The 25,081-nt window shown below is 49.6% G+C and overlaps 1 protein-coding gene across 1 annotated transcript; it reads left to right on the plus strand.

The window, feature by feature from the left end:
• Positions 1-210: 210 nt before the first annotated feature.
• Foxj2 (forkhead box J2) lies at positions 211-25,081 on the plus strand. Its single transcript, XM_051155304.1, has 11 exons — positions 211-1,240; positions 8,729-9,075; positions 12,294-12,368; positions 13,831-13,899; positions 14,055-14,195; positions 14,551-14,743; positions 19,838-20,218; positions 20,681-20,782; positions 21,746-21,955; positions 23,462-23,560; positions 24,364-25,081. Exons 2-11 carry the CDS (start codon positions 8,743-8,745, stop codon positions 24,447-24,449), a joined length of 1,689 nt encoding a protein of 562 aa, XP_051011261.1. The 5' UTR covers positions 211-1,240; positions 8,729-8,742; the 3' UTR covers positions 24,450-25,081.

Below are 25,081 nucleotides of genomic sequence, written 5' to 3' on the forward strand. Positions count from 1 at the left end.
TGGGAATGCTTGTCTAGGCGGAGACCACAGCACAATGAGAGGTCTGCACGGCAGTTAGCGTGGACGCTGGCACCGCTAGTGCCCGCAACGGAGGGCCGGCGACCCGCGGACTGTAGGGCTCCGCGCTCCTCCTTAACCCGCGCCGGGAGGCGGTGGCCGCGGCGGCGGGAGGGGGAGGGGCGCGGAGCGCGGCGCCGAGGCCGGGGAGGAGCCGGGGCCTGCAGCGGAGCCGAGCCGAGCCGAGCCCCGACGCGCTCCGTCCGCCTGCCGGCTCCCGGGAGCCCCGAGCGGCCGGAGCCTCAGAGGTGGCAGTGCGGGGAGCCCCACGCGCGGGGAAGCGCGGCGGACCGGGGGACGCGACTGCCGCTCGGCGGCGGGTGACGGACGCCGGAACCGCGGCCTCCGGGACCCTGCTTGCCCAGGCCGGCCGGCTTGGAGCGGGAGTGCGAGGACCCCACCCTCGGGGCACCGGGCGCCCGGACCCGCAGGAGGACCCTCCCTACTCCCGGGACAGCTAGAAGAGATCGCCGCGGGGCACGCGGCTGTGCCTCCCACGCTGGCTCTGGAGGAGACCCCCAGAAGTCGGGAAGGGTAGTGGGACCTAGAGTGAAGCCGCCCTCACGCCTCAACGCACTCCAGACAGTTCGGGACTTTTGAGGCAGAGGGAAAGGGAGCCATGCCTGTAGAGTAGGCACCCAGCATCCCACCCAGGACTCACCGCGCCGAGGCGTCCTGACACGCACAAGCCTGGACCTACCAGGGAACCGTGAGGAATCGGTTCCAGTTTGCTGGAGAGTGGAAGACCTCGTCCCTGAACTTCCGTGCACCTAGACAGTGGACCCAGGCAGCGCCCCTGCGCTCAGATCTCCAGCGGACAGAAAGAGCCCTCAGCCCCTGAAAGATCCCGTTTGGGGGAGACGGGGATTCCCCCAAAGGGGAGGAGACAACTCCTGGCTGGGAGAGGCTCCTCCCCTCCTCCCTAGGGCCGCAGGCAGGGTGTGGGGGGTGTGCCACCTTCCCCAGGTAGGTCCTCCCTCTCCCCCTCCTCGGCCTCCTCCTCCTCGGCCTCCTCTTCCCCAGGGGACTCAGTTCCCTGCTTCAGCTTGGGAGGCTCCGCCAGGCACTGGAAGAGTCACTGAAGATGCGACCTGCCACTTGCCTCTGAAGAGGGGAATCCCTGCCACCTCAAACTTGTGTACCAGGTGGTTTCCTCCGGTGACTGGGGGAACCTCGGAGACAGGTTAGTGCTTTCTTTTTTTATCTGTAGTCCTTAAATGGGGCCTCTTGGGGCTCTTTCCTAGGGAAGGCAGCGTGATATAACCAAGTCCCCTCTGATGGAGCTTCTGCACTGCAGTGGGACCCACATGTTGCTTCAGAGACTCTGAGAAATGGGCTTTTTAGATTTTGGAGACCAAAGGGATGGGTCATTTGCGGCCCCTGTAGGGAGAACAGACAACAGGTGCGTTTTCTTCAGATGGTTTCTGTTAGAAACGCAAGACCCAGCGCAGCATGAATCCCACAGCACTGTCCATCTTTGGGCCTTGTCCTCTGGTGAGTGGAGACCTGTGGTAAATAACCTGCAGTCAGGGGGGCATCTTGGGTCTTGTGTTGTTTTGTGTTGTATGTCTAGGCCATACCTAAGTCAGCTTGCTGTTCAACAGAGGTCTTCTTTCCAGTCTATTACAGTTGCCTGACTGGCAACCTGTCCCTACCCACTCTATCTTGGATACCAGGAGGCCTTTCTGACACCTGCTTCAGGCTGGCTGGCTGCCTCTCTGTAGCGAATCCAAAGGGACATGTGAATCCACGTGTCCTAAAGTGGGAAGAAAACTGCCTAGGGCCGTGCTCACTGGTGCGCTGAAGGTAGCCCCCCTACACGTGTCCTGTCATCCGCTGACAGTTCCTCAGGAAAAATCAGACCATAGGGAGGATGAGAAGAGGGTGTTTCCTAGCTCCTTTCCACACTTTCATCCGTCTCCGGGGGCTGACCCGTCAGGGCGGTCTGTCCTCTGAGGAGGTTTTTAGAATTTCCTTCTGGGAAAACATCTACCCGTCTCTTCCTGTTCTCTTGTTTAGTCCTGGGTCCCAGGGACCTTGTGTTGACAATTTTCTTCCTACCTTAGGGAATCATCAAAATCCGGAATCTTTAGAAAAAGCAGGCAGAAAAAGTGCTAAGAAATCTTCCTGGTAGAGCCTGGGCTGGGTCTGTAGCAGAGGTCACTAGGTGTGGACCTGCTCTCCTGCCTGGTCGTTGGACCATGCCTCGTCTTCTGTATGGGGCTTCCTCCCCTTAGGTTTGCAGTGTCTGGCTCCCTACATGGGCCGTGGGTGGATAGGCAAGTCTCCGTGGGTTCCCCCTCGACCCTGGAAGGAGTCTGTGGCGGTGGTGTGTGAACCGGGGCTGTAGTCCACGGGTTCAGTAGCAGTGCTGTGTGTAGAATGGTGCCCACATTTCTCAATGGAAATGAACGTGGCTCGGCGTCTCTGTGGTGAGTAGGTCCATGGAGGAGGCTACGCTGCTGTCTTTACACTGTGCTCTGATCCCTTAGAATCAGTTCTGGCAGGCCTGTAGATGCAGGAGCCACTCTCTGCCAGGACCTAGAAGAGCTCAGGATGCAGAGGACCAGTTGGGAGGAAAGCATAGCCGCATCCCTCTCACCTCCCCCCCCCCCACCCGTTGACCCCTTCCTTCTTGGCGACCATTCATTCCACGCGGCGTGGCAGCCCTTTCTCGGGTTGGGCCTGGTTTCTTCCAGGACTGGTAGAAGAGCTTCCTCCTGGATACCTTGAGGCTTTAAAAAAAACACCAGGCTTAGCCAGGTGGTGGTGTCACATGGCTTTAATCCCAGCAGAGGCAAATGGATCTCTGAGTTCCAGGTCAGCCTGGTCTACAGACTCCATGGCAGCCAAGGTTACACAGGGAAGCCCTGTCTTGAGGGAAAAAAAGAGAGTCTCCTTTACTTGCATGTCTAGAACTGCCTCTCCCACTTTTGAAAAAGAGATGTTTCTGCCATGGCAGTGGCCTGTTTCTCACAAAGCGCTTTACTAGATATGGGTATGAAACTTGTGAGCGGCGCAGGGTGGCCTGTGGTGTGGCTGTTGGAGGTGGACCGCTCATTCAGCTGGTTCGGCTGGGACAGGTTCCGTAATTCTCTTGCCTCTCGGGCATCAGCATGGGGCAGGTTGGAGTCACCATGATTTGGAGCGTACAGTTTCCCAGACTGCACCTAAGTCCCCTTGAAAGACAGGTGGTGATGTCTCCCCATTCCTTCATCCTTGGAGGTTTTCCCATCTTGCGTTTATCAGCATTGGACTGATGAACTCAAAGGTAACATTTGAGATTCTGCCACTTTAGACTTTTCCATAGGATTATTGCACATTTGGTACTTCAAATGCTGCCTCTTTTCTTGAAAGATTTGCTTATTATGTATATGAGTGTTTTCTCTGCATGTGTGCATACTGGAGGAGCATGTCAGATCCCATGGGACTACAGTTACAGATGGTTGTGAGCCACCATATGAGTGCTGGGAGTTGAACTCAGGTCTTCTGGAAGAGCAGCTAGCATCTCTCCAGCCCCTAGTGTAGACTAGGCTGGCCTTGAACTCACAGAGATCCACCTGCCTCTGCTGCTTTGAGTGCTAGGATTACAGGTTGTGTCACCTAACCCCTGGCCGGTGGCATACACTTTTAATCCCAGCACTCAGAGGCAGAGGCAGAGGCAGAGGCAGAGGCAGAGGCAGAGGCAGGGGTATCTCTGAGTTCAAGGCCAGCCTGGTTTACAAAGCAAGTCCAGGACAGCCAGGGGCTACACAGAGAAACCCTGTCTTGAAAAACCAACCAACCTACAAACAATCCAAAAACCTTTTTAGATGTGTGTGTGTGTGTGTGTGTGTGTGTGTGTGTGTGTGTGTGTGTGTGTGTGTGAGAGAGAGAGAGAGAGAGAGAGAGAGAGAGAGAGAGAGAGAGAGAGAGGGCGGAGGGAGAGTGTGTCCCACTATATAGCCATTGGCTAGCCTTGAACTTACTATTAGGCAGCTCAGGCTGGCTCAAATTCATGGCAATCCTCCTGCTTCAACCTCCCAGAGTGCTTGGAGAACCCAACTTTTTAGAACTTTTATTTTATTTTACAGAGATAGAAATTAAATAGAGAAGTTAAATGTCTTGTCTGTCAGAGCTCGGTTGAAACCCAGGCAACGTGACCGATCACGAGATACATTCTACCACTGGCCTGTAAGTTTTGGCATTATGTACAACTCAGGAAGTTATCATTCCTGGATACCTGACTTGGGTACCACGGGGGAGAACAGTTTCTAGCTGCTTGGGTGAAATGGGCAGTAAACTAGTGCAGGTTCTTGTGGCTCTCACAGGTCCCATCCCAATGGCAGTTCCTTCCCCAAGAAGATGTTCTGTTTGTTTCCTGCCTCTCCCCAGCAGTGCAGTCTTCATTAGTTGTCCCGTGGATGGGATGGAGCCTGCCCTTTGGCTGCCTTTCCCAGATTCTGTGTATTTCCTTTTAGTCTTCCAGCACGCAGAGAAGAATGTGGCCTGACTCAGGTTCTGCCCAGGCCAGTGGCATGGGGCCCACCTGGAGAGAGAGAGGTCTGGGTAACTAGGTTGGCTGGCCAGCCTGAGAAATGGAGCTACCTCTTGCTTGCTCTTCTAATAATAACCCTGGACATTAGCCTCGTGCCATTATTTTGGGGAGCGTGGAATGTGTGTGGCAGCTACGAGCTCATTAGCTCCTTTCCTGTCCCTCCGGGGATGAAGACTTGGTAGGGGTTATGACTTCATCTTCTTTTCCTGGAGGGGGAAACTGAGGTATCAAGACTTCATCAGGGAGCAAGGGATGTCTTGGGGGCACTTAGTGAGTCAGTGTTGGGGTTGGAGATAGGACGGAGGAAGCTCCGACAATCTCCACTGCCCTTTACGAATGGGGAAGTGAGGGGGTAAGGAAGTGGGCCAAGCTAAAGAATAGAATGCTGGGAAGCCAGGAGGACCAGGCCCTGTGCGCTTTGTGGAGTTATGCTGGAATGTATTCTGGGTGCCGAGGCTTGCATTTAGAGGGTTGCCTTGTTGGGGAGGGGGGCAGTGGAGAAAGGTTAGTGTTTAATTAACTTCAGTGTCCTGTGCGAGGGGGGGGGAGGGTGGGGGCAAGGGAAGAGGCGAGGGTGCAGGACAGCTATTGAGAGGTGAGGGGGGCGTGTTCCCCTTTCAGGAACCCTGGTGGTCAGCGTGTGTCAAATGGGCTAAGTCTTCTGCACACTTCACGGCCACCTCATGCTCTGGTTAGGGTCAAGAGCTTTTCACAGGAAATAACTGAAAATATCTGGCCCTAAAGATGAGATTTCCCAGCTGGGCATGGTGATGCATGCCTTTAATCCCAGGCAGAGGCAGGCGGGTTGCTGTGAGTTTGAGGCCAGCCTGGTCAAAAAAGTGAGTCCAGGACAGCCAAGGCTACACAGACACTGTCTCGAAAAACAAACAAACAAACAAAAAACAAAAAAAGAAAGAAAGAAAGAACTCAAAAGATGAGATTTCCCAGAGTTCTTTAGCAGGAGATAACAGGGGTTAGGGCTGATGCCTATAGACCCAGCCATTTGGGAAGCTGATGCAGGAGGATTGCTTGAGCCCAGGAATTTGAGACCAGCATGGACAGCATGGACTCAACACACACACACACACACACACACACACACACACACACACACAGAGGCAGACAGTTGAGGAGGCCAGTAGCTGACTGACTAGGGAGCCGAGTAACAAACACATTTTTCCACACCTCTTCCTGGGGGCCAACGGGTCCTTTAGAATTTGCTCATTGGTATGTCACTGCTGATCTTTGAGAACCCAGTGATGGCTCTGACGTTGCCCAAGCTCCCTGCTGTGGTCCAGAGGCGGGGGTGGGGGGGTTGTTTTGACACAGCAGAAGGCTAGAAGGTGTGTGGCTTCCCGGAATGATGACATGTCCCTATTGTTTTCCAAGTTCCCATGCTCATAGTTTGGGGCAAGGTGGTAATGTGATGCTAGGGTGAAAAGGCTGACGCTGGTAAGAGAGCTAAGGCTGAAAGTGACAAACGTGGCCCCTTTGTTTTTCTCTGCTCAGATCACTCTTGGGGTGTTGTTAGGGCCCTGGCTGCCTAGACCCTTGAGGCATGGAAGATGCTCTCTTTTACTTTGTACATTAGATATGTTGCAGGTTGGCTGCGCTGTGTGAGCACAGGTTGACCTCAAGGGTAGGACCTGCTCAGGAGGGGAGTGAAAAGAGAGTTCTGACCAGTAGGGGAAAGGGCAAGTGTCTGTGGTGAAACTAAAGTTTAGGATGAAAACGTGAGAGCCTAGAAGGCATGTTGCATGCTGGGGGTGGGGGGGGGGGAGAGACAGACAGACAGACAAGCAGACACCGAGAGAGACAGAGACAGCCCTCTCTCGAGCAGGACCCGAGCAGGGGTCTGATTGGAAACAATTTGGGCCTACCGAGTGTGTGTCTGCCTCTTGCAGGTGTCTGGTCTGGTTTGTGTGCCTTTTGGCTATGGATTTAGACACACCATCCCCAGAACAGGGTTCTCACCAGCCCTCTAAGTTCCGAGGAGGTAGCCTTGGCTGGTGCACAGGACCGTCCTGGTGGGGATTGAGCAAGAAACTGCTAGCTGGAATCTGGCAGCTGTGCAGGCACAAACCTGTTAGACAGCAAGTGCTTAGGGGCTTGCTGGCCTTCAGCCCCGAGGAAGTGCCACATAGCTATGTAGAGGCTCCTGTTAGCCTTTCTAGACAGAGCCCCCACCCCCACCCCCACCCCAGCGCGGGAATACAGATACTGCCCTCCATTCTTCACTTTCCTCCACCAACATGTCGCTAGCTTACACCTCCCCGGTGGTGAAAGCCTAGGCGGTTTGGTTGGCGGCAGGGCCGGCAAACCTCAGGCGTGGGCGGATCGTAGCTCTAGGAGTTTGCATGGAGGTGCTGCCAGCCTGCGTGCCTGGCTGGGAAGGAAGGAGGGAGGAGAAGGGCGGGGAAGGGGAGCCAACGCTTAGCCCCACGGAGGCTATTTTTAGTCTGGCTATCTGATTGTTGCCGGTGTGTGCACACAGCTGGGTGTCTCCCTGGCTCGCTGAAGCCCAGCAGGCCTGGGAGGTGGGAGGGCCTTTCTGATGACTTCTTCCTGGTGCTGGTGTCTGTGGGCAGGAGCCTACAAGCGGGAGCTTTAAAGGTGTGAGGGCGGTTGTGCACTCAAGACCGGGTTTTTTGTTTTGTTTTGTTTTGTTTTCCGTGAGACTTTGTGCTCTGTTGGTAATGTATGCGGGTGCACGCTGTGATCTCTATGTGTGCTCCATTGTACGTGTGCCAGTCTTGTATCTTGCTGTTGCTGGTTGTCATTATTTCATTGTCTGTCTGTCTGTCTATTTATTGTGGTGCTGGATACTGAACCCAGGGCCTCAGGCAAGTATTCTACCCCGAACTATACCTGTAGCCTGGCTTTTGTTTTTTAATTTCTTTTTTTAAAACGTCATTTATTTTATATGTATGAGTGCAATGCCTACATGTATGTATGTTGTGGGTGTTTATGGTTTAAGAGGCCAGAAGAGGGTCTGGAATTGGATTCCACACCACCTATACACTCCACTCCTGGAGTTGGAGTGTATAGGTAGATGGTTGTGAGCCACCATGTGGGTGCTGGGAATGAAACTCTAATCCTCTGCAAGAGCAACAAGTGCCCTAAACTGCCCAGCCGTCTCCCCACCATTTAAAAAAAAAATTTTTTTTTAATCTTGAGACAAGGTCTCAACTAAATTGCCCAGGCTGCCTGTGAACTCACTGGGTAGCCCAGGCAGGTCTGGAACTTGTGATCCTGCTGCCTCAGTCTCTGGAGTACCTGAGATTACAGACCTGTGCTTCCAGACCCAGCCCACTTGTTAGACTCTGCACATGGGATATGCCTAACCTGCCTTACGTTAGGCGTGCGTGTGGCAAGAGGCTGAATGCTCACGTGTAGTAGGAAGCATCTTTAAGAGTGTGCATGTGTGCGTCATTAGGGCATACTTGTGTGTGCTTGGGCTGTCTTTCTATGTGCTATTACTATGCACTTCTGGATGCTATATATAAACATACAAATGTCATGTAGTTGGAGAGTAGACATCGGCTAACCTTACCTGCTGTCTAAGTGGAACTCGTTTTTCTTTTTCTTTCTCTTTTCTTTTTCATTCTTTTCTTTCTTTCTTTTTTATTTATTATATAGAATTAAAAAAATATTGTGTTGTGGGGCTATAGGGAGAATGGCATTGTTCAGTTTTTGTGGGGTTTGGTATCTGATTCCGTGTGAAGGGAGAGGTTTCCAGGTTCATACTTTTATTAAGATGTGGGTAAGGCTGGGCACAGTGACACATGCCCGTAATCCCAGCACTTGGGGAGGTAGAGGCAGGCAGATTTCTGTGAGTTTGAGACCAGTCTGGTCCACAAAGTGAGGCCAGGACAGCCTTGAACCCCTGTCTCAACACAAAACAAAACAATAAAACAAGAGGAAGCACTCGGAGGGCTGGCGCATGATGGGTGTGGTTGGTGGCACTTGTGCTTGAAATCAGAGGTCATCTCAGGCAAGGGCTCTCTCCAGTGAGAATTAAAATGCGAGGAGACTGCTTGCCCTATACATTAGAAATGGCGTCATCGCCGTTCTTGCCCCAGGAAACAAAGGGAATCCACCTGCCTCACTCTCGGTTTTGTCCCCTCTCCGCAGAACCCGGAAGTGCGATGGCCTCCGACCTGGAGAGTAGCCTCACCTCCATAGACTGGCTGCCTCAGCTGACTCTCCGAGCTACCATTGAGAAGCTTGGGAGCGCTTCTCAGGCTGGGCCTCCAGGGGGCAGTCGAAAGTGCTCTCCAGGCTCCCCCACAGATCCTAATGCCACCCTCAGCAAGGACGAGGCAGCGGTCCACCAAGATGGCAAGCCGCGGTACAGCTACGCCACCCTCATCACCTATGCTATCAACTCTTCCCCGGCTAAGAAGATGACTCTCAGTGAGATTTACCGCTGGATCTGCGATAACTTCCCCTATTACAAGAATGCTGGCATCGGGTGGAAGGTAGGGCTGTGTGTATGACTGGGCTTCTACTTAGCCTTCAGCAACCCTCTCTCCTTTTGTTTCTTCCTATAACTTGGTCAGGTTCTCTCTGACCTGTCTCAGGGCTTTGTAAACTCAAGATCTCTTATCTTTTACCCCTACTTCTATTTATGTTAGAGTTAATTAACTTTTTAAGCTTTATCATGGAAACACTAGTGATGCCAGGCCACTAAATGTAGTTATGGGATGGCAGGATGCTGTTGGTTACCACATCCTCTAGTTGTCCGGTTCCTCGAAAAGGGCAGTCTTTGATTTCATGTCTTTCTTGTCACTTCGCTGTGCTCAAGTCATTGAGCAAGGCAACCAGGTGACTCTTGCTTTGGTAGGAAACTCATCAAATTTCTATAGCTCCCTTACAGAGAGTCATCATATGTTTAAACATTGTATACTAAGAAAAAAAAAAAAAAAGAATAATTAGGTCCTTAACAAATAGCTAGTTCACTGAGCAAGTATGGAATTTGCTAGTCAGAGATAATCGTCTCTGAAAAGAAGAAAGAGGATAGATATTAAACTATCTATATATATATTTTTTTATCCAGGTATAGTGACACACACTTTTAACCCCAGTACTTTGGAAGCAGAGGCAGGTGGATCTCTGAGTTCAGGGCCAACCTGGTCTACATAGCAAGTTCCAGTCTAGCCAGAGCTACATAGTGAGACCCTCCCGTAGCCAAGGTGGGGGGAAAAAAAAAGAAAAAGAAGAAAAAAGAACCCAAACAAAATGGTGTCTCATACGGTTCAGGCTGGCCTGGCCTGGAACTCATGACCGTGAGCTACTGATTCTCCTGTCTTGACCTCCCCAGTACTTGGGATGGCAGACATACACTACCAAAGGCTTTGCTGTAATCATCTGGGGCAGCAACTTGCTTGCCACTTGGTGACTGGGAATGGGAGTTGAACGTTGTTTTCTCACTCTATAAATCACCAGTTGCCTTACAAACTTCACAATGGACTGGGGCTGTTGAAAACAGTTAGTCTTCCCGAGGTAAATGTGGCTCTCTGGACTCCAGCTCTCAACACACCAGCACATGCACACAGCACACAGCACACGCACACGGCAGCCTTTCCTTTCCTCCAGATGTGGTCGTTTTGAGTGTTATTGAGAAAATGAAGGTGGTCTGTGCTTTTGTTTCACCCCTGGGATTTGTTTGTTTTGCTCTGTTAGCGCGCGTGTGTGTGTGTGTGTGTGTGTGTGTGTGTGTGTGTGTGTTAGTGAGGATGCAAGAATGCTATAACGTATGCCGCCGCACATGTGGCGGTCAGAAGACAACCCTGGGTGGTGGCCCTTGCCTTCTGTTGTTTCAGACAGGATCTCTTCGTTGCTAACCACTGTGTAGGCCTGTGAGCTTCTGGGCACTAGCCTGTCTCTGCCTCGTATTTGCTGTGGGACAACACAGTGTTCCCAGTGTGTAATACTGGTAGTGAGGACCACCTCACTGCTCCTGGGCTTTATGTGGCTTATTTCAACTAGTCCTCACACTTGTGAGCTTTGCTCCCTGAGCTGACTCTGCACAGAACACTCAGGATTTTTGCCTCGTTATAGTGTATACAAACAGGATAACGCTATTGCTCTTTTGCTTTTCATAGGGGATTGAGAAATGGGGTAGATACAGCTTTGACGTGTTTATTTGTTGGCGAGTGTGTTTAGGATGTATGTGCAAGTGTGAACACATGCACACCACGTGTGCATGTCGAGGCTAGAGGCCAGCCTGGGGGCCTCATCTTTCACCTAGGTTGAGGTGGGGTTTCTTATTGTTACTGCTTTTTGCCAAACTGGCCAGTGTAATTTTCCAAGGATTCTTATGTCTCTACCTCAAATGTAATCCTAAAACCTCTGGGGTTACAGGTGTGTGTGGCTGTACCTAGTCAATGTGGGTTCTGTTTGGGCACCAAACTCTTTATCTACTGAACCGTCTCCCCAGTACCTACTTAAAATTTATTACTATTTATTATTATTATTATTATTATTATTATTATTATTATGTGTATGCGCATGTTTGTGTGTGTGATGTGTATGTGGTGTGTGTGTGTGTGTGTGTGTGTGTGTGTGAGATGTGTGCACCATGATAGGCATGTGGAAGTCAGAGGATAACGCTGTAAAGTTGATTCTCTCCCTTCCATCTGTATATGGGTTTCAGGGATCAGGTCCCCCAGGGTTGTGTGGCAAGCACTTTTTCCCCTGAACCATCTCATCAGTTCGTCAGCAGTTTCCCCACCTCCCTCCACATGGTCTCACCATGTAACTCTGGTTGTCAGGAACTCACTGTATAAACCAGAGTAGCCTCAACCTTACAGAGATTCACTGGCCTCTTCCTCCTGAGAACTGGGCTTATTAAAGGCGTGCACTAGGCCTGGCTTATTTTTTGAGAGATGCTCTTTTCATGTAGTCCTGGTTGCCCTAGAACTCACGGTGGCTGTAGACCAGGCTGGCTTCCAACCTGGTGGCCACTTTCCTGTTTGTGGCTCATAGGTGTAGGGCACCATGTCTGGCTATTGTAGTTGTTGATTGTTTGTTTGTTTGAGACAGGGTTTTTCTCTGTAGCCTTGGCTGTTGTGGACTCTCTTTGTAGACGAGGCTGGCCTGGAACTCACAGAGATCCACCTGCCTCTGCCTCCTAGAGTACTGGGATTACAGGCAAAATATTTATTTATTAATTTTATGTATATGAGTATTCTGCCTGCATGTACACCTGCATCCCAGAAGAGGGCACCAGATCTCATCATAGATGGTTGTGAGCCACCATGTGGTTGCTGGGAATTGAACTCAGGACCTCTGGAAGGTCTGGAAGAGCCAGTCCTCTTAACTACTGAGCCATCTCTTCAGCCCCCGTTGCTTGTTGTTTTGAGACAGGGTTTTACAATGAAACGGTTACCATGTAACTCTGGCTGTTCTGGAACTGGCTAGCACTAGGGCAGGCTCAAATTCAGAGGTCCTCCTGGCTTGAGCCATTGGTATACTTGTTGTCAGTTTGGCAGGAAGGCTGTCAAACTCTCAACTTGACTTTCAGAAGTACCTAGCTGCCATCACTCTCAGCGGTTATGTTTGGTGACTTCCTTTTGTCTGACTCCCTCCCGCTGAGTATACCCTGGAACCCTGTCGTGTGCTCTTCTGTGTCCCTTCGGAAAACATTGATGTTTGCCCAGTCATCAGACCTAACTTACTTTTCTTGCTTCCCCAGAATTCCATTCGACACAACCTTTCTCTTAACAAGTGTTTCCGGAAGGTGCCCAGACCTCGGGATGACCCTGGGAAGGTGAGATGCTGCTACAGGAATCAAAGGGGACAGGATGGACAGTGAAACAGTTGACACTCAGAGCCCTGTGGCTGTGCTAATTACCCAGAAGATGAAGCCATGTCAACTTTAAAAGCTTCATTGTTTTTTCCTCAAGGGAAGAGCATGGTTGCCAAGCTTCTGAGCCCTCACTAGAACGGGTGACTAAGGAAGACTGAATCTTTCTGTTTTTAATAGCAATATTTATAATAGAGTTGTCTTTAATGGTCTCCTCCTCCCTTTCTCTTTTCCCCCCTCCCTCCCTCCTTCCTTCCTATTTCCTTCTATGTTTTGAGACAGCCTCACTATGTGGACTTGGCTGAAACTTACCATGTAGACCGGGCTAGCCCCCAATTCAGAGATTCAAGTGGTGGGATTAAGGGCATATACCATGATGGGCGTGATATTACACATCTTTTATCCCAGTATGGAGGAGGCAGAAACAGGTGGATGCCTGTGAATATGAGGCCAGCCTGGTTTACACAGAGAGCTCCAGGACAGCCAGGGCCTTATAGAGAGCTGATTTTAAAAACAAACAAACCAACCAAAAAACCCAAATAAATAACATAGGCACAAACCACTATGCGCAGCCTCTTTTATTTTATTTTTGTTTTTTGAGAGAGAGTCTCACTCTGTTTGTTTGAGTGGCACTTGTTCCTACATGTATAATGCTGGCCTATTCACTTTTATTTATTTATTTCTTTCTTGAGTCAGGGTCTCACTGTATAGCCCAGGCTGGCCTTGAACTTGCCATCATCTGGCCTTAGCTGCTCCACCCCCCCCTCCCCCGCCCCGACCTCCCAAGTGCTAGATCCTTGGTGTGTGTGCCAACATACCCAGTTTGCTTCCTAGCCTGTAGGAAGCGTTTCTTTGTAAAGTCCTCAGGTTTTACTTTCCAAAGGGAGAAGGTGGGGGGTGGGGCGCACGGTGGGCATACTCGTCATTTGATAGGTGCTAACACTGGAGGCACTTTTGCCTCAGGTCGTAGGGAAAGGAAAGGTCTTTCTGGCCCTCTCCACCCTCTGGCAGGATTACCATTGTTCTTTTGCCCCCTTGGAACTTTTGAAGCTAGTGTTTGGATTGCCGGGTGAGGACAGGCCTAGCCTCCTCACTGGTGCTCCTCACTGGTGCTCCTCACTGGTGCTCAGCTCTCTTGGGACTCTGTCTGGATGTCCACCTCTGCCTCTTGCCTTCCCTCCCCTTTCCTTTTCTTCTTCTCTCCTGATTTGTCTCATTTCCTTCTTCCTCTCTTCTGTTCTGTCCTGGGGAATCCACCACAAGGGATTGTCCACGCCAGGCAAGCCCTCTGCCACCGAGTCACCTTCCCCAGACCACCCCGTTTCCAGCATAGCTGCTCTAAGAAGCTCTTCCCGAGTTCCTGTTTCGAACTGGAACTTCTCTAGGTAATGATAGGTGATGCTTTTCTTCTGGCATCTCCTTCCAGGGCTCTTATTGGACAATAGACACCTGCCCTGACATTTCCCGGAAGAGAAGACACCCCCCAGATGATGACGTAAGTTCTCTCTTCTTTGGGAGATCCCTTCTTGAATTTCATTCATTTCTCTGGTAAATGTGGATTAATTCCAGCAATGGGGAGGCAAAAGCATGGGCCTCGGGTGGGTGTGTCACCCCTGCATAATAAGTGTTCTCTTCTTCCACAATTCTCAGCTATCCCAAGATTCCCCAGAACAGGAGGCCAGCAAAAGCCCCCGGGGAGGTGGTCCAGCGAGTGGAGAAGCTTCCCTGTCTCATGAGGGGAATCCTCAGATGTCACTGCAGAGCCCCTCCTCCATGGCCAGCTACAGCCAGGTAGGAAGTTGAGGTGACGGCACAGGGTGACTGGCTGGCTGGTTCAGTGAGTTCACAATCACGTATTAAGGACCTATGACGTTAGGCGGGGAGACTGGGAAAGAAGGAAAAAGCAAAAGGAGGAAGGACAGAACGGCATGGAGATGTGGTAGGGAAGGGCTCATAGAGAAGACGTGGAGAGTGACAGAAAGGAGGTCACAGTCAAGGCCTGAGCCAAAGAAAGGAGGAAGAACGTGTGACGTTCTGTCGTTGGCCAGCTGGAGAGGGTGGCAGGGCCAGGCCTGAGCTGGTGGCCTTGGGTGGGTTGTTCTGCTTCAGAAGGCACTTAGATCACCATTCTTACCTGTTCGTGCAGGGCCCAGGGTCTGTGGACGGTGCAGCAGTGGCAGCAGGGCCTCCAGGCCGGGAAGGCACAGAGGGTGGCCCTCCCCTCTACAACACCAACCATGACTTCAAATTCTCCTACTCAGAGATCAACTTTCAGGACCTAAGCTGGTCCTTCCGCAACCTCTACAAGTCCATGTTGGAGAGGTCCTCCTCACAGCACGGTGAGTCTGCCGCAGGGCAGGCGTGGGCACCCTCATATTTTCCCTTCTTTCTTTCCTCGTTTTTCATTGACACAGAGTTTCTCTATGCAACCCTTCCCGATCTGGAACTTGCTAGGTAGATCAGGCTGACCTGGAACTCATAGATCCACCTGCCTCCCCCTCTTGAGTGCTGGGATCAAATGTTCCTTATATTGTCATATAAGTGGTTAACATTGGCTTCTCTCGCTGCTTTCTGTCCTTCTAGTTTCTTGAAATTACATTTGTGTGTGTTTGTGCATGTATGTGCATTTGTGTGTGTGAGTGTGTGTATGCATGCATGCGTGTATGTGAGAGAGAGAGTCAGACAGATAGACAGTGTGCAAGAGCGTGCACATGGGTTACTGCACCTGGCATGACACATATGTGGTCAGAAGACATCTTGTGGGAGTCAATTTTTTTCTTCCACCATGTAGGTCCCGGGGATCGAACTTGCATTGGGTTTGGCAGCAAATGTATGAACCTTTATACGCCGTCTCTCCAGTCTCCAGTTTCTGGTTTTGATACTGTAAACTGGACACTGACCCGAGGAAACATAAGGACTAAAATATTTGGTGCCAGGCAGCTGATTCCGAGGCCACTAGTGTATTACCTTCAGAAAACGGATTGGAGGGGCATCCAAATGCAGTGATTTCCCCAGTACCCCCACCCCAATACTAGGGATCAGATCCAGGCACTGTATGTGTTAGGTGGGTGCTCTACCACTGGTGCCACACCTCTAGTTCAGGGCTGGTTATTTTACAGCTGTGAGCAAGTCATTCAGAGTATGACCACTAGGGGACAGTAGTGCCCTCGCCCCAGGAATCCTTATGCTTTGTAAGAACAACTTATTTTTCTTTTTTAGTAAGTTAGTAAGTTAGACAGAGTTGCAGAGCTCTCAGGCTGGCCTTGAGTTGGCTATGTAGGCAAGGATGACTTTGAACTTCTGGGGCTTCTCTTGCTTCCGGAGTGCTGGGATTGCAGGGGTGCTCGGTTACACCTGGCTTACGTGCTGGGCGTGGAACCAGGGCTTGGTACGCTCAGAGCGAGCACTGAGCTGCCAGCTGATCCTCACACGCACCCTAGTGCTTTATTGTATTTTTTCCTTTAAATCTAGTACTTACTATATAGCATTATCTGTCCTGAACCTCACTAAGTAGAGCATCCTGGCCTTGACCTCAGGGAGATCCCCTGTCTCTGCCTCTTGAGTGCTGGGATTAAAACTAGTACTGTTGTTTTGTTTTGTATTTAGAGACAGTGTTTCTCTGTGACGCCTTAGCTGTCCTGGACTCACTTTGCAGACCAGGCTGGCCTCGAACTCACAGAGATCTGACTGCCTCTGCCTCCTAAAGTGCTGGGATTATAGGCGTGTACCATCACACCTGCCTGTGTTTTTTGTTTTTTTGTCTTTCAATTATTTATTTTTTTTAATGTGCATTGGTGTTTTGTTGGCATGTATGTCTGTGTACGGGTGTCAAATCTTGGAATTACAGACAGAGCTGCCATACGGATGCTAGGAATTGAACCCAGGTCCTCTGAAAGAGCATTTAGTGTTCTTAACAGGTGAGCCATCTCTCCAGCCCTAAAGCTAGTGAATTTTTAAAAAATTTGTTAATTTTTATTGTAAAATATTTCAAACAGATACCAAAATAGAGTGGATAAATAACAAACCCCTGGCATCCGTCACTTAAGTCTATTTTGCCAAGCTGGTTTTACTTGCCACTGAGCGCGTTTTGAAGAGGAAATAGCTGAGTGAGTCACCAGGCATCATACTCTTCTCTATAAATACGGTTTCAGCGTGCAGTGCTAAGGGACGAGGACTTCAGCTTTCTACCACGCCATTACCACGTCCAACACAACTAGTACACAGCACTTTCTCAATAGCAGTTGATATCTTGCCCATTTGCAAATTTCCACAGTTACTGAGAATGACTTAAAGTCCTTCCAGGGTAGCCTCCTGAGAGATGGTGTGGCTCTGCCCTCTGCAACGGTTCTATCTGTGTGGCTTTCTATTGCTGTGGTAATGACAGGAAGAAGCCTCAGAGAGGGGAGGGAGGTCATGGGGGAATGCTGCTCTTGGCCGTCTTTGAAGATTTATTTATTTATTCTTATGTATACAGTGTTCTGCCTGCATGTACACCTGCAGGCCAGAAGAGGGCACCAGATCACATTACAGATGGTTGTGGCCACCATGTGGTTGTCTGGGAATTGAACTCAGGACCTCTGGAAGAGCAGCCAGTGCTCTTAACCTCAGGGCCATCTCTCCAGCCCGTTGCCTTATTTCTTATCGTTGCTCAGCCCTCTTTCTTTCCTTTTCTTCTTGAGACAGGGTCTCTTTATGTAGTCCTGGCTGTCTTGGAAGTTGCTATGTAGATCAGGTGGCCTTGAACTCATAGGTGTCTGCCTGTCTCTACTTCCTGAGTGTGCTGGGATTAAAGACGTGTGCCACCATACCCAACTTTAGCCTGCTTTCTTTTTTTGTTGTTTTCTGGTTTTTTGTTTTTGTTTTTCTGAGACAGGGTTGCTCTTATAGCGCTGGCTGTCTAAGACTCTTTTTGAAGACCAGGCTGACCTTGAACTCATAGTGATTTGCCTGCCTCTGCCTCTCAAGTGCTGGGATTACAGGTGTGTGCCTCCACACCTGGCTAGCCTGCTTTCTTAACCACCTGCCCAGGGTTGGCCCTGCCCACAGTGGTCTGGGTTCTCTCAACTGAACACCTGAGGTTCCTTCTTTCCAGATGACCCTTGCTTGTGTTAAGCTGACAAAAAACTAACCATATACCACACACATGCATAAATTCATGCATATGAACATATTTTTGCATGTGTGTGTGTGTCTTTCTGACTGTGTGTCCGTGTGAATGCGTAACTATGTAAGCCTATGGAGGCCTGAGTTCAATCACAAGTGTTTTCAGCTTTGCACATCATGTGTTGAATCAGGGTCACTTGAACCCAGGGCTCACCCATTAGGCAAGTCTAGCTAGTCACCTTGCTCTGGAGGCCCCTTGCCTCTGCCCCCTGAACACCAGAATTATAGTGGGCTGCACACCTGCCCAACATTTACGGGGGTGTTGGGGATCCGAACACTGGTTTTCACAATTGCACAGCAAGCACTTTATCCAACTGAGCCATCTTTCCAGCCCCAGCTTGTGTATTCTTTTTCTTAAATTTATTTTATGTATGTAAGTGCTCTATCTGCATGTACACCTGCATGCCAGAAGAGGGCATCAGATCACATTATGGATGGTTGTGAGCCACTGTGTGGTTGCTGGGAGTTGGAAGAGCAGCCAGTGCTCTTAACCACTGAGCCATCTCTCCAGCCCCCAGTTCATGTGTTCTTAAGTAGAAATTAGAAGCTGTGGTTGGGCTGAGAGTTCAAGTGAGCTGTTGTGAGGCCTTGCTGTCTGTTTGGTAGTCCATTGTAGGCAGCCTGGGTCAGAGGGAGTGATGAGGGACACAAGGGTCTCAGTCACATTAACTCTTCTTCCTGAGGTCTGTCATTCCAACTGAGAGAAAATGTGACCACTGGTTGAGCTCCTAGAAGAACCTGGTATGCTCTGTCAGGAGTGGTCCTCCCCCTCTCCTTTCCTCTCTGCTCCCTCCTCCTCCCAGGCCTCTTGCGCCATTCTCCCTTCCTGTTCCAGGCCCTCCCTTCTCTGTTATTCTTAGCAAGGTCTCTGTAGACCAGGCTGGCCTCGAACTCACAGAGATCCACATGCTTCTGCCTCCTGATGCTGGGTTTGGGCTTCAGACTCTTTTTTTTTTTTTTTTTTTTAAGAGACAGGACTACTCTGTGTAGCTTTGGCTATCCTAGACTCACTTTGTAGACCAGGCTGGCTTCGAACTCACAGAGATCTGCCTGCCTCTTCCTCTGCCTTCCAAATGCTGGGATTAAAGGCATGCGCCATCGTGCCCGGCTGGCTTGAAACTCTTGATACTTTCACTTTAGCCTTACTGGCCTCTTCTTTTATAACCTAAGGGAGCCATATCTAGAGTGTGTCCCGAGGTCCTTGCATTTGCTTGAGAGATGACTACAACTCACATTATTGCCTGATTGGAGGTAGGGAACCTGGAGAAATTGCCAGAAACAAAGATATTAGGTTGTACGGGGTGAGGGCAGTATGCTGGTAGCCAGCTGCAGGCTGGTCCAACATTTTGACATTACAGTGTAATGTCAGCCGAAAAGTTCACACCTGAGAACTGTGTGATTAAGTTACAGAAGGTAAAATGTAGGAAAAGCACCTCGTAATGTTTTGAGAGACAGTGGTTGAGAGGAGATGCTTTCGTGTTGGCCATGTTCATAGTTGTCATAGCTGCACTCGGCCTGGGGGCTGCAGGTTGGGCACTCCTGCAACTTAGCTCTTCCTTGCCCAGTTGGCTTGAGAGATTAGTCTGTCCTTATGCTGCTTCCTGCCCAAGCTGCATTTCCTGGTAATGACTACAAGCAGGCAGAACAGTAGGGGGCTGCAGAGACAGTCAGGGAGAACAAATCGTGCTTGCTCAACAGCTTTGTTTTAGTTATAATTTAATTTTAATAATTTTTATTTACTTTTATTTCTTAAAAGATTTATTTATTTATGTTGTATACAATGCTCTGCCTGCATGTACACCTGCAGGCCAGAAGAGGGCATCAGATCACGCTATAGATGGCTGTAAGCCACCATGGGGTTGCTGGGAATTGAACTCAGGACCTCTGAAAGAGCAGTCAGTGCTCTTAACCTCTGAGCCATCTTTACAGCCCATAATTTAATTTTTAAATTTTACCTGCTCTGTACGTTCCTTTGAGACTGATTCCATCCCTACATTCAAATCCCCTAAAAGTAGCATGAAATGTCACCAATGAGGTTTAAAAAAATTTTTATTACTATTTCCGTGGTCACCAGTGGGCCAGAGCCTTCCCCTAATCTAACTGCTTTTTCCTATCTGTTATCTCCTATGAGGGACACAGGGTCCTTGAGGTCACAGAATGTGCTTTTATCTTGTCAACAATTCTGCCCGAGCTCTCTCATCTTGAGAGAAGATGTCTTTTAGTCAAACCATTAGCCCAAATCACTAGCCTGCTTCCTCTTCTCCCTGCAGGCTTTTCCTCACTCCTGGGAGACATGCCACCATCTAACAATTACTACATGTACCAGCAGCAGCAGCAGCAGCAGCAGCAGCCACAGTCTCAGCCACCACCCCAGCAACCACAACCACAACAGCAGCAGGCACCCACTCAGGGCCCCTCAAATGTAGGGGGTGCCCCTCCACTACACACCCCAAGTCCTGATGGCTGTACTCCACCAGGGGGAAAGCAAGCAGGAGCTGAAGGCTACGGCCCCCCAAGTGTGATGGCCATGCACCCTCCCCCACTGCAACATGGAGGCTACCACCCTCAGCAGCACCATACCCACCCCCACCCTGCCCAGCAGCCGCAGCAACAGGCACAGGGCCAGGCACCCATCAACAGCCCTGGCTTTGGTGAGTGAGGAGAGTACAGAGAAGGCTGGGAGGAGGAGGAATAGGAGGAGGAGGGATAGGAGGAGGGGAGGGAGGAAGGGGAGGGAACTGTTTCCTGACTGACCTGGAGGTACCACGGGTGAAAAAAAAATTAATAGTTGGTCTTCTAGGTTCGTTCAGTCTCTTACCCTCTTACCTCATCTCAGCTGATGAAGTTGCTACATAAAGCCCAGTACTGTGGAGGATTGAGGTTGGGGATTTCATTGTTTCCCATTCGTACTCACAGATGAGTTAGGATTGTTTTGCATATTTGCCTGTGAACTGCTGGTGTTTAAAGGACAGGTCACTTTGCCATTCCTGAATCTCCAGTGAGGGAGTGTGCACAGCTGTCTTGGCAATGCAGCCGTTAGGAAGCTGTGAAAAGCTTGCCTGTGCTGACTGCTCTCAAGCACTCTGTCTCAGGATCTGCCTTTCTTTTCATAGCCTTTCCTTCAGACTGGTGCTCCAATATTGACTCCTTAAAGGAAAGCTTCAAAATGGTGAACCGGCTCAACTGGTCCAGCATCGAGCAGTCGCAATTCTCAGGTCAGCGCTTTGAGGACCAGTTCCCGAGGGAAGGAAGGGATGTGCTAGAAGCCACAGGGATGGCCAAGTGGGCTCGGGACTGAAACTTTCATTACTTCTGCATGTTACGCAGGACAGATACATTACCAGTATTTTCAGACTTGGCTCAAAAAAATTGCCATTATTCAAGTATTACAATGCTTTATGCTACTCATCGTTAGTTTTGGGAAAGAGGAAAGGCTCTTGGGAATTCAAAGACCACAAGGACCACTGTTTTGTGGTTTTGTTTGCTGGCAGAGAGATGATAGTGAACTCATTAAGTCACTCTGAACATTATTTTTTTCACCAATGAGATATAAATTAAAATAAGATTTTTTGCAAGGAACAAACAGAATGGAAAGTTGAAAGGTTGAACTGTAAAAAGGTGTAGCTCATGGCCTCTGGATGGTCATTTTAGAATTCTCCTTAAGAAAAAAAGAAAGTTATTTTAAAATTTGCAAGAAGCGTCTTACCTAGAGTGGAGCTTGAGTAAACTTGTTTCCAGTATAGAATAAGATGAATGTAGGCAGATTTAGAGAAAAAAATTTTTTAAATAGCCATGCCCGGCTCACACCTTTAATTCCAGGACTTAGAGGCAGTCTGAGGCAGGACTCAGGAGGCAGAGGCCAGCCTAGTCTACAAAGCCAGGGCTGTCCCAAAAAACCCTGTCTCAAAAAAACAAAAAGCAAACAAACAAACAAACAAAAAAACTAAAACAAAACAAAATCAAATTAAATATTTGAATATTCAATGGTACTTGGTGTCATATCATATTTCTATAAATAATTATAGAAGCAAAAAAAGAAAAAGGTATAAGTCATTATCGATAGTGCACAATGTTGGTGGTACAAGATGTGAGGGAACTGTGTATGCATCAGGGATAGGTTGCGGGTGGGGTGGGGTTTTGGCAGCTCCTCAAGGTTGACGTGGCATTCTCGTTTGTAGAGCTGATGGAGAGTCTACGGCAGGCAGAGCAGAAGAACTGGACCCTCGACCAGCATCACATCGCCAACCTGTGTGACTCCCTCAACCACTTCCTCACCCAGACTGGTCACATGCCCCCACAAGGGGGCTCCCACCGACCACCTGCCCCTTCCCGCATCACTGACTCCTGTGCTCTCACCAGTGGCAAACCAGAGCCATCCATGAACCAAGGTACTACACAAAGGTGCTGGAGAAGTGGAGACTGTGAAATAAATGAAGGGTGAGGGGAAGGGAAATGAAAAATGAGGAATCAGTTTTTTAGGCAGTGACCCAGGCTGAGTCCTGGGCCTAGTTTGTTGACTGAACACCTATTGAATCGATAACATCCTGGGTGTGGTCCTAAAGAACTATAGAAGCAGCAGACCTGGTTCCTTGTATACCTTAGTTTTAGGAGATCAAATAACTTTTTAAAAGGGGAGGGCATCTGTTGTTGTTTTAAAGATTTATTTACTTATGTATATAATGTTCTGCCTGCATGTGTGCCTGCCAGCCAGAAGAGGGCACCAGATCTTATTATAGATGGCTGTAAGCCACCATGTGGTTCCCGGGAATTGAACTCAGGACCTCTGGAAGAGCAGCCAGTGCTCTTAACCTCTGAGCCATCTCTCCAGCCCCCAGGAAGGGAATTTGTTCAAGAAAGCCTTTATCCCAAATTGTCCCAGTAATAACCATCCCCTGAATCACAGCGCGGTCTAGCCAGTGAAAACAGATGTGATGATCCTGTTTCTGGTAGTTCTCATATCTTTGGTAGTTCACGGTTCTAGGGTCCAGCCCTTCTCACCCTAAGAACTGAGGACTGGTGGCTTTGCAGAATGCTTCCTGCATACAGGATCCGTAAAACAAGACAGGAAAAGAGAGAGACTGAGGAACAAGGAAACACATTTTCCCTTCTTCCTGCTTTGTTGAATAGAGTAGTCCCTAGTCACGTGACTCTCTCTTTTTATTTATTTATTTGTTTGTTTTTTGTTTTTTGGTTTTTTGAGACAGGGTTTCTCTGTGTAGCCTTGGCTGTCCTGGACTCACTTTATAAAGCAGGCTGGCCTCGAACTCACATCGATCTACCTGCCTTTGCCTCATGAGTGCTGGGATTACAGGCATGCTCCACCACACTCAGCTTTTTTTTTTTTTTTTTTTTTTTTTTTTTATCTATTATGTATACAGTGCTCTGCCTGCATTACACCTGCAGGCCAGAAGAGAGTGTCAGGTCACACTGTAGATGGTAGTGAGCCACCATGTGGTTGCTGGGAATTGAACTCAGGACTTCTGGAAGAGCAGTCAGTGCTCTTAACCTCTGAGCCATCTCTCCAGCCCCCCAGCTTTTTTTTTTTTTAAATCTTTATGTGCATTGGTGTTTTGCTTGTATGTGTGAGGGTGTCAGATCTTTGAGTTACAAATAGTTGTGAGCTGCCATGTGGGTGCTGGGATTTGAACCTGGGTCCTCTGGAAGAGCAGTCAGTGTCCCCAACCTCTGAGTCATCTCTCCAGCCCCCACCCCCCCGCTTTTTGTTTTTTTGAGACAGGGTTTCTCTGTGTAGCCCTGGCTGTCCTGGAGCTCACTCTGAAGACCAGGCTGTCCTCGAACTCACAGAGATCTGCCGACTTCCCGAGTGCAGGAATTAAAGCTGTGCGCAGCCACCACCACCTGGCAGTCACGTGACTCTTGTTTTGCTTTGGCAGTGAACTCTTACGGGCACCCACAAGCCTCCCATCTCTATCCTGGCCCAGCACCAATGTACCCGATCCCCACCCAGGACTCAGCAGCATACAATCGCCCAGGTAAGAGCTGACACAAACATGCTCATCGCTCAGTGTTGCTCTCCTTTCCTCTCTCTGTCCTGTCTGTACCTGCTAGAATGGGCTAGGTGTCATGGTTCCCAAGGCTGAAGGATGAGATGAGCATCAGGTGAGACTAAGGAAGGCACTTTTATTTAATTAAATTCGCCTTGCTTTGTGGTGCTGGGAGTGGAGCCACCATATGGGTCTTGGGAATTGAACTCAGGACCTTTGGAAGAACAGTCAGTGCTCTAACCTTCTGAACCATCTTTCCAGACCTTGTGCCCAAAAATGATGAAAATGCCTGGGAGACCTGCTGGTTTTTTTTTTTTTTTTTTTTTTTAAATAAAGAAACTAGAGGAGGGATTGCTCTCCAGGAGAGGGGAGTTGAGGGAAGGGATTGGGAGGAGTGATGGAGGGAGGGGAAATTGCAGTCAAGATGTAGTGTATGAGAGAAGAATTTAAAAAAAAACCCTCACATACTGGTGGCACACACCTGTAATCCCAGCACTCTGGGAGGCAGAGGCAGGCAGATCTCTGTGAGTTCGAGGCCAGCCTGGTCTACAAAGTGAGTCCAAGACAGCCAAGGATGCACAGAGAAACATTGTCTCGGAAGAAATACAAAACAAAAACACCAAATCGAACCAAAACAACAAAAACCTCTTTAACGTGGAAAAACAAAGTGAGCTGTAGGCTCCCTGGGCCTTGGTGATGCCGTTGGGGCAGAGGAGCACCTACTCCCCGTCTGGACTGATGGACCTGCTTCTCACCCAACCTCTTTTATGGTCTGTCTTTCTTCCTGACAGCGCACCACATGGTTCCTCGGCCACCTGTCCCCCCTGGTGCCAATGAGGAGATTCCCGATGACTTCGACTGGGACTTGATCACTTAATGAATCAGCGTGGACATCAGCCCACAGCCTGGCGGTGAATTCTGGCCACGGGGGAAGGACAGTCCCCGCCCATCCTCCCCCAACCTGTATATAGATATATATATAGCTTCTTCCTGTTGTCTCTGCCAGAGAAGCCACTGCAGGATGCCGCCGAGGACGACCCCCTTCCTCTCCTCGATCTTCTGTTTCCCTTCTAGTTCTTTTATTATTATTCTAATTATATTATTATTATTATTATTGGTTATATACTGCCCAGTCTACTGCCCTCTCGCCATGGACTCTGCCCTCCCTTTGTCCATTTCAGATCTTCAGGCTGCACGATGAGGCCGTGGCAGCTGTAGAGAAAGACTTCCCATACTAGTTGACCTTTCTCTCCGAGAAGTGCAGTGCTGACCCCACCTTTCAGCTCCAGATTGTGTTCTGTTCTTGTCTGTCTCCAGGGCTGGCCTGGAGAGGCCTCAGTAAGTAGAGGGGGTCTAAGACACTGCTTGGCAGCCGTGATGCTGCACTTTTACTCAGTGGTGCTAATTGTGTCCTCTGAGCTCTTCCTTTATTGAGCCAGGCTTCCCTTTTCTGGCCGTGCTCACTCCTCATGGAGGGTTGCCTTGGAGGGCTGGGTTGAGGAGAGTGCT

This window comes from Acomys russatus, chromosome 13 (assembly GCF_903995435.1).
Source record: "Acomys russatus chromosome 13, mAcoRus1.1, whole genome shotgun sequence".
Taxonomy (NCBI): Eukaryota; Metazoa; Chordata; class Mammalia; order Rodentia; family Muridae; genus Acomys; species Acomys russatus.

Coding starts and splice junctions, on each gene's coding strand:
- Foxj2 (XM_051155304.1), top strand. CDS start 8,743: ATGGCCTCCGACCTGGAGAGTAGCCTCACCTCCATAGACTGGCTGCCT. Junction 14,744..19,837: donor GAGGTCCTCCTCACAGCACG/GTGAGTCTGCCG, acceptor TTCTCCCTGCAG/GCTTTTCCTCACTCCTGGGA. Junction 20,783..21,745: donor CGAGCAGTCGCAATTCTCAG/GTCAGCGCTTTG, acceptor TCTCGTTTGTAG/AGCTGATGGAGAGTCTACGG.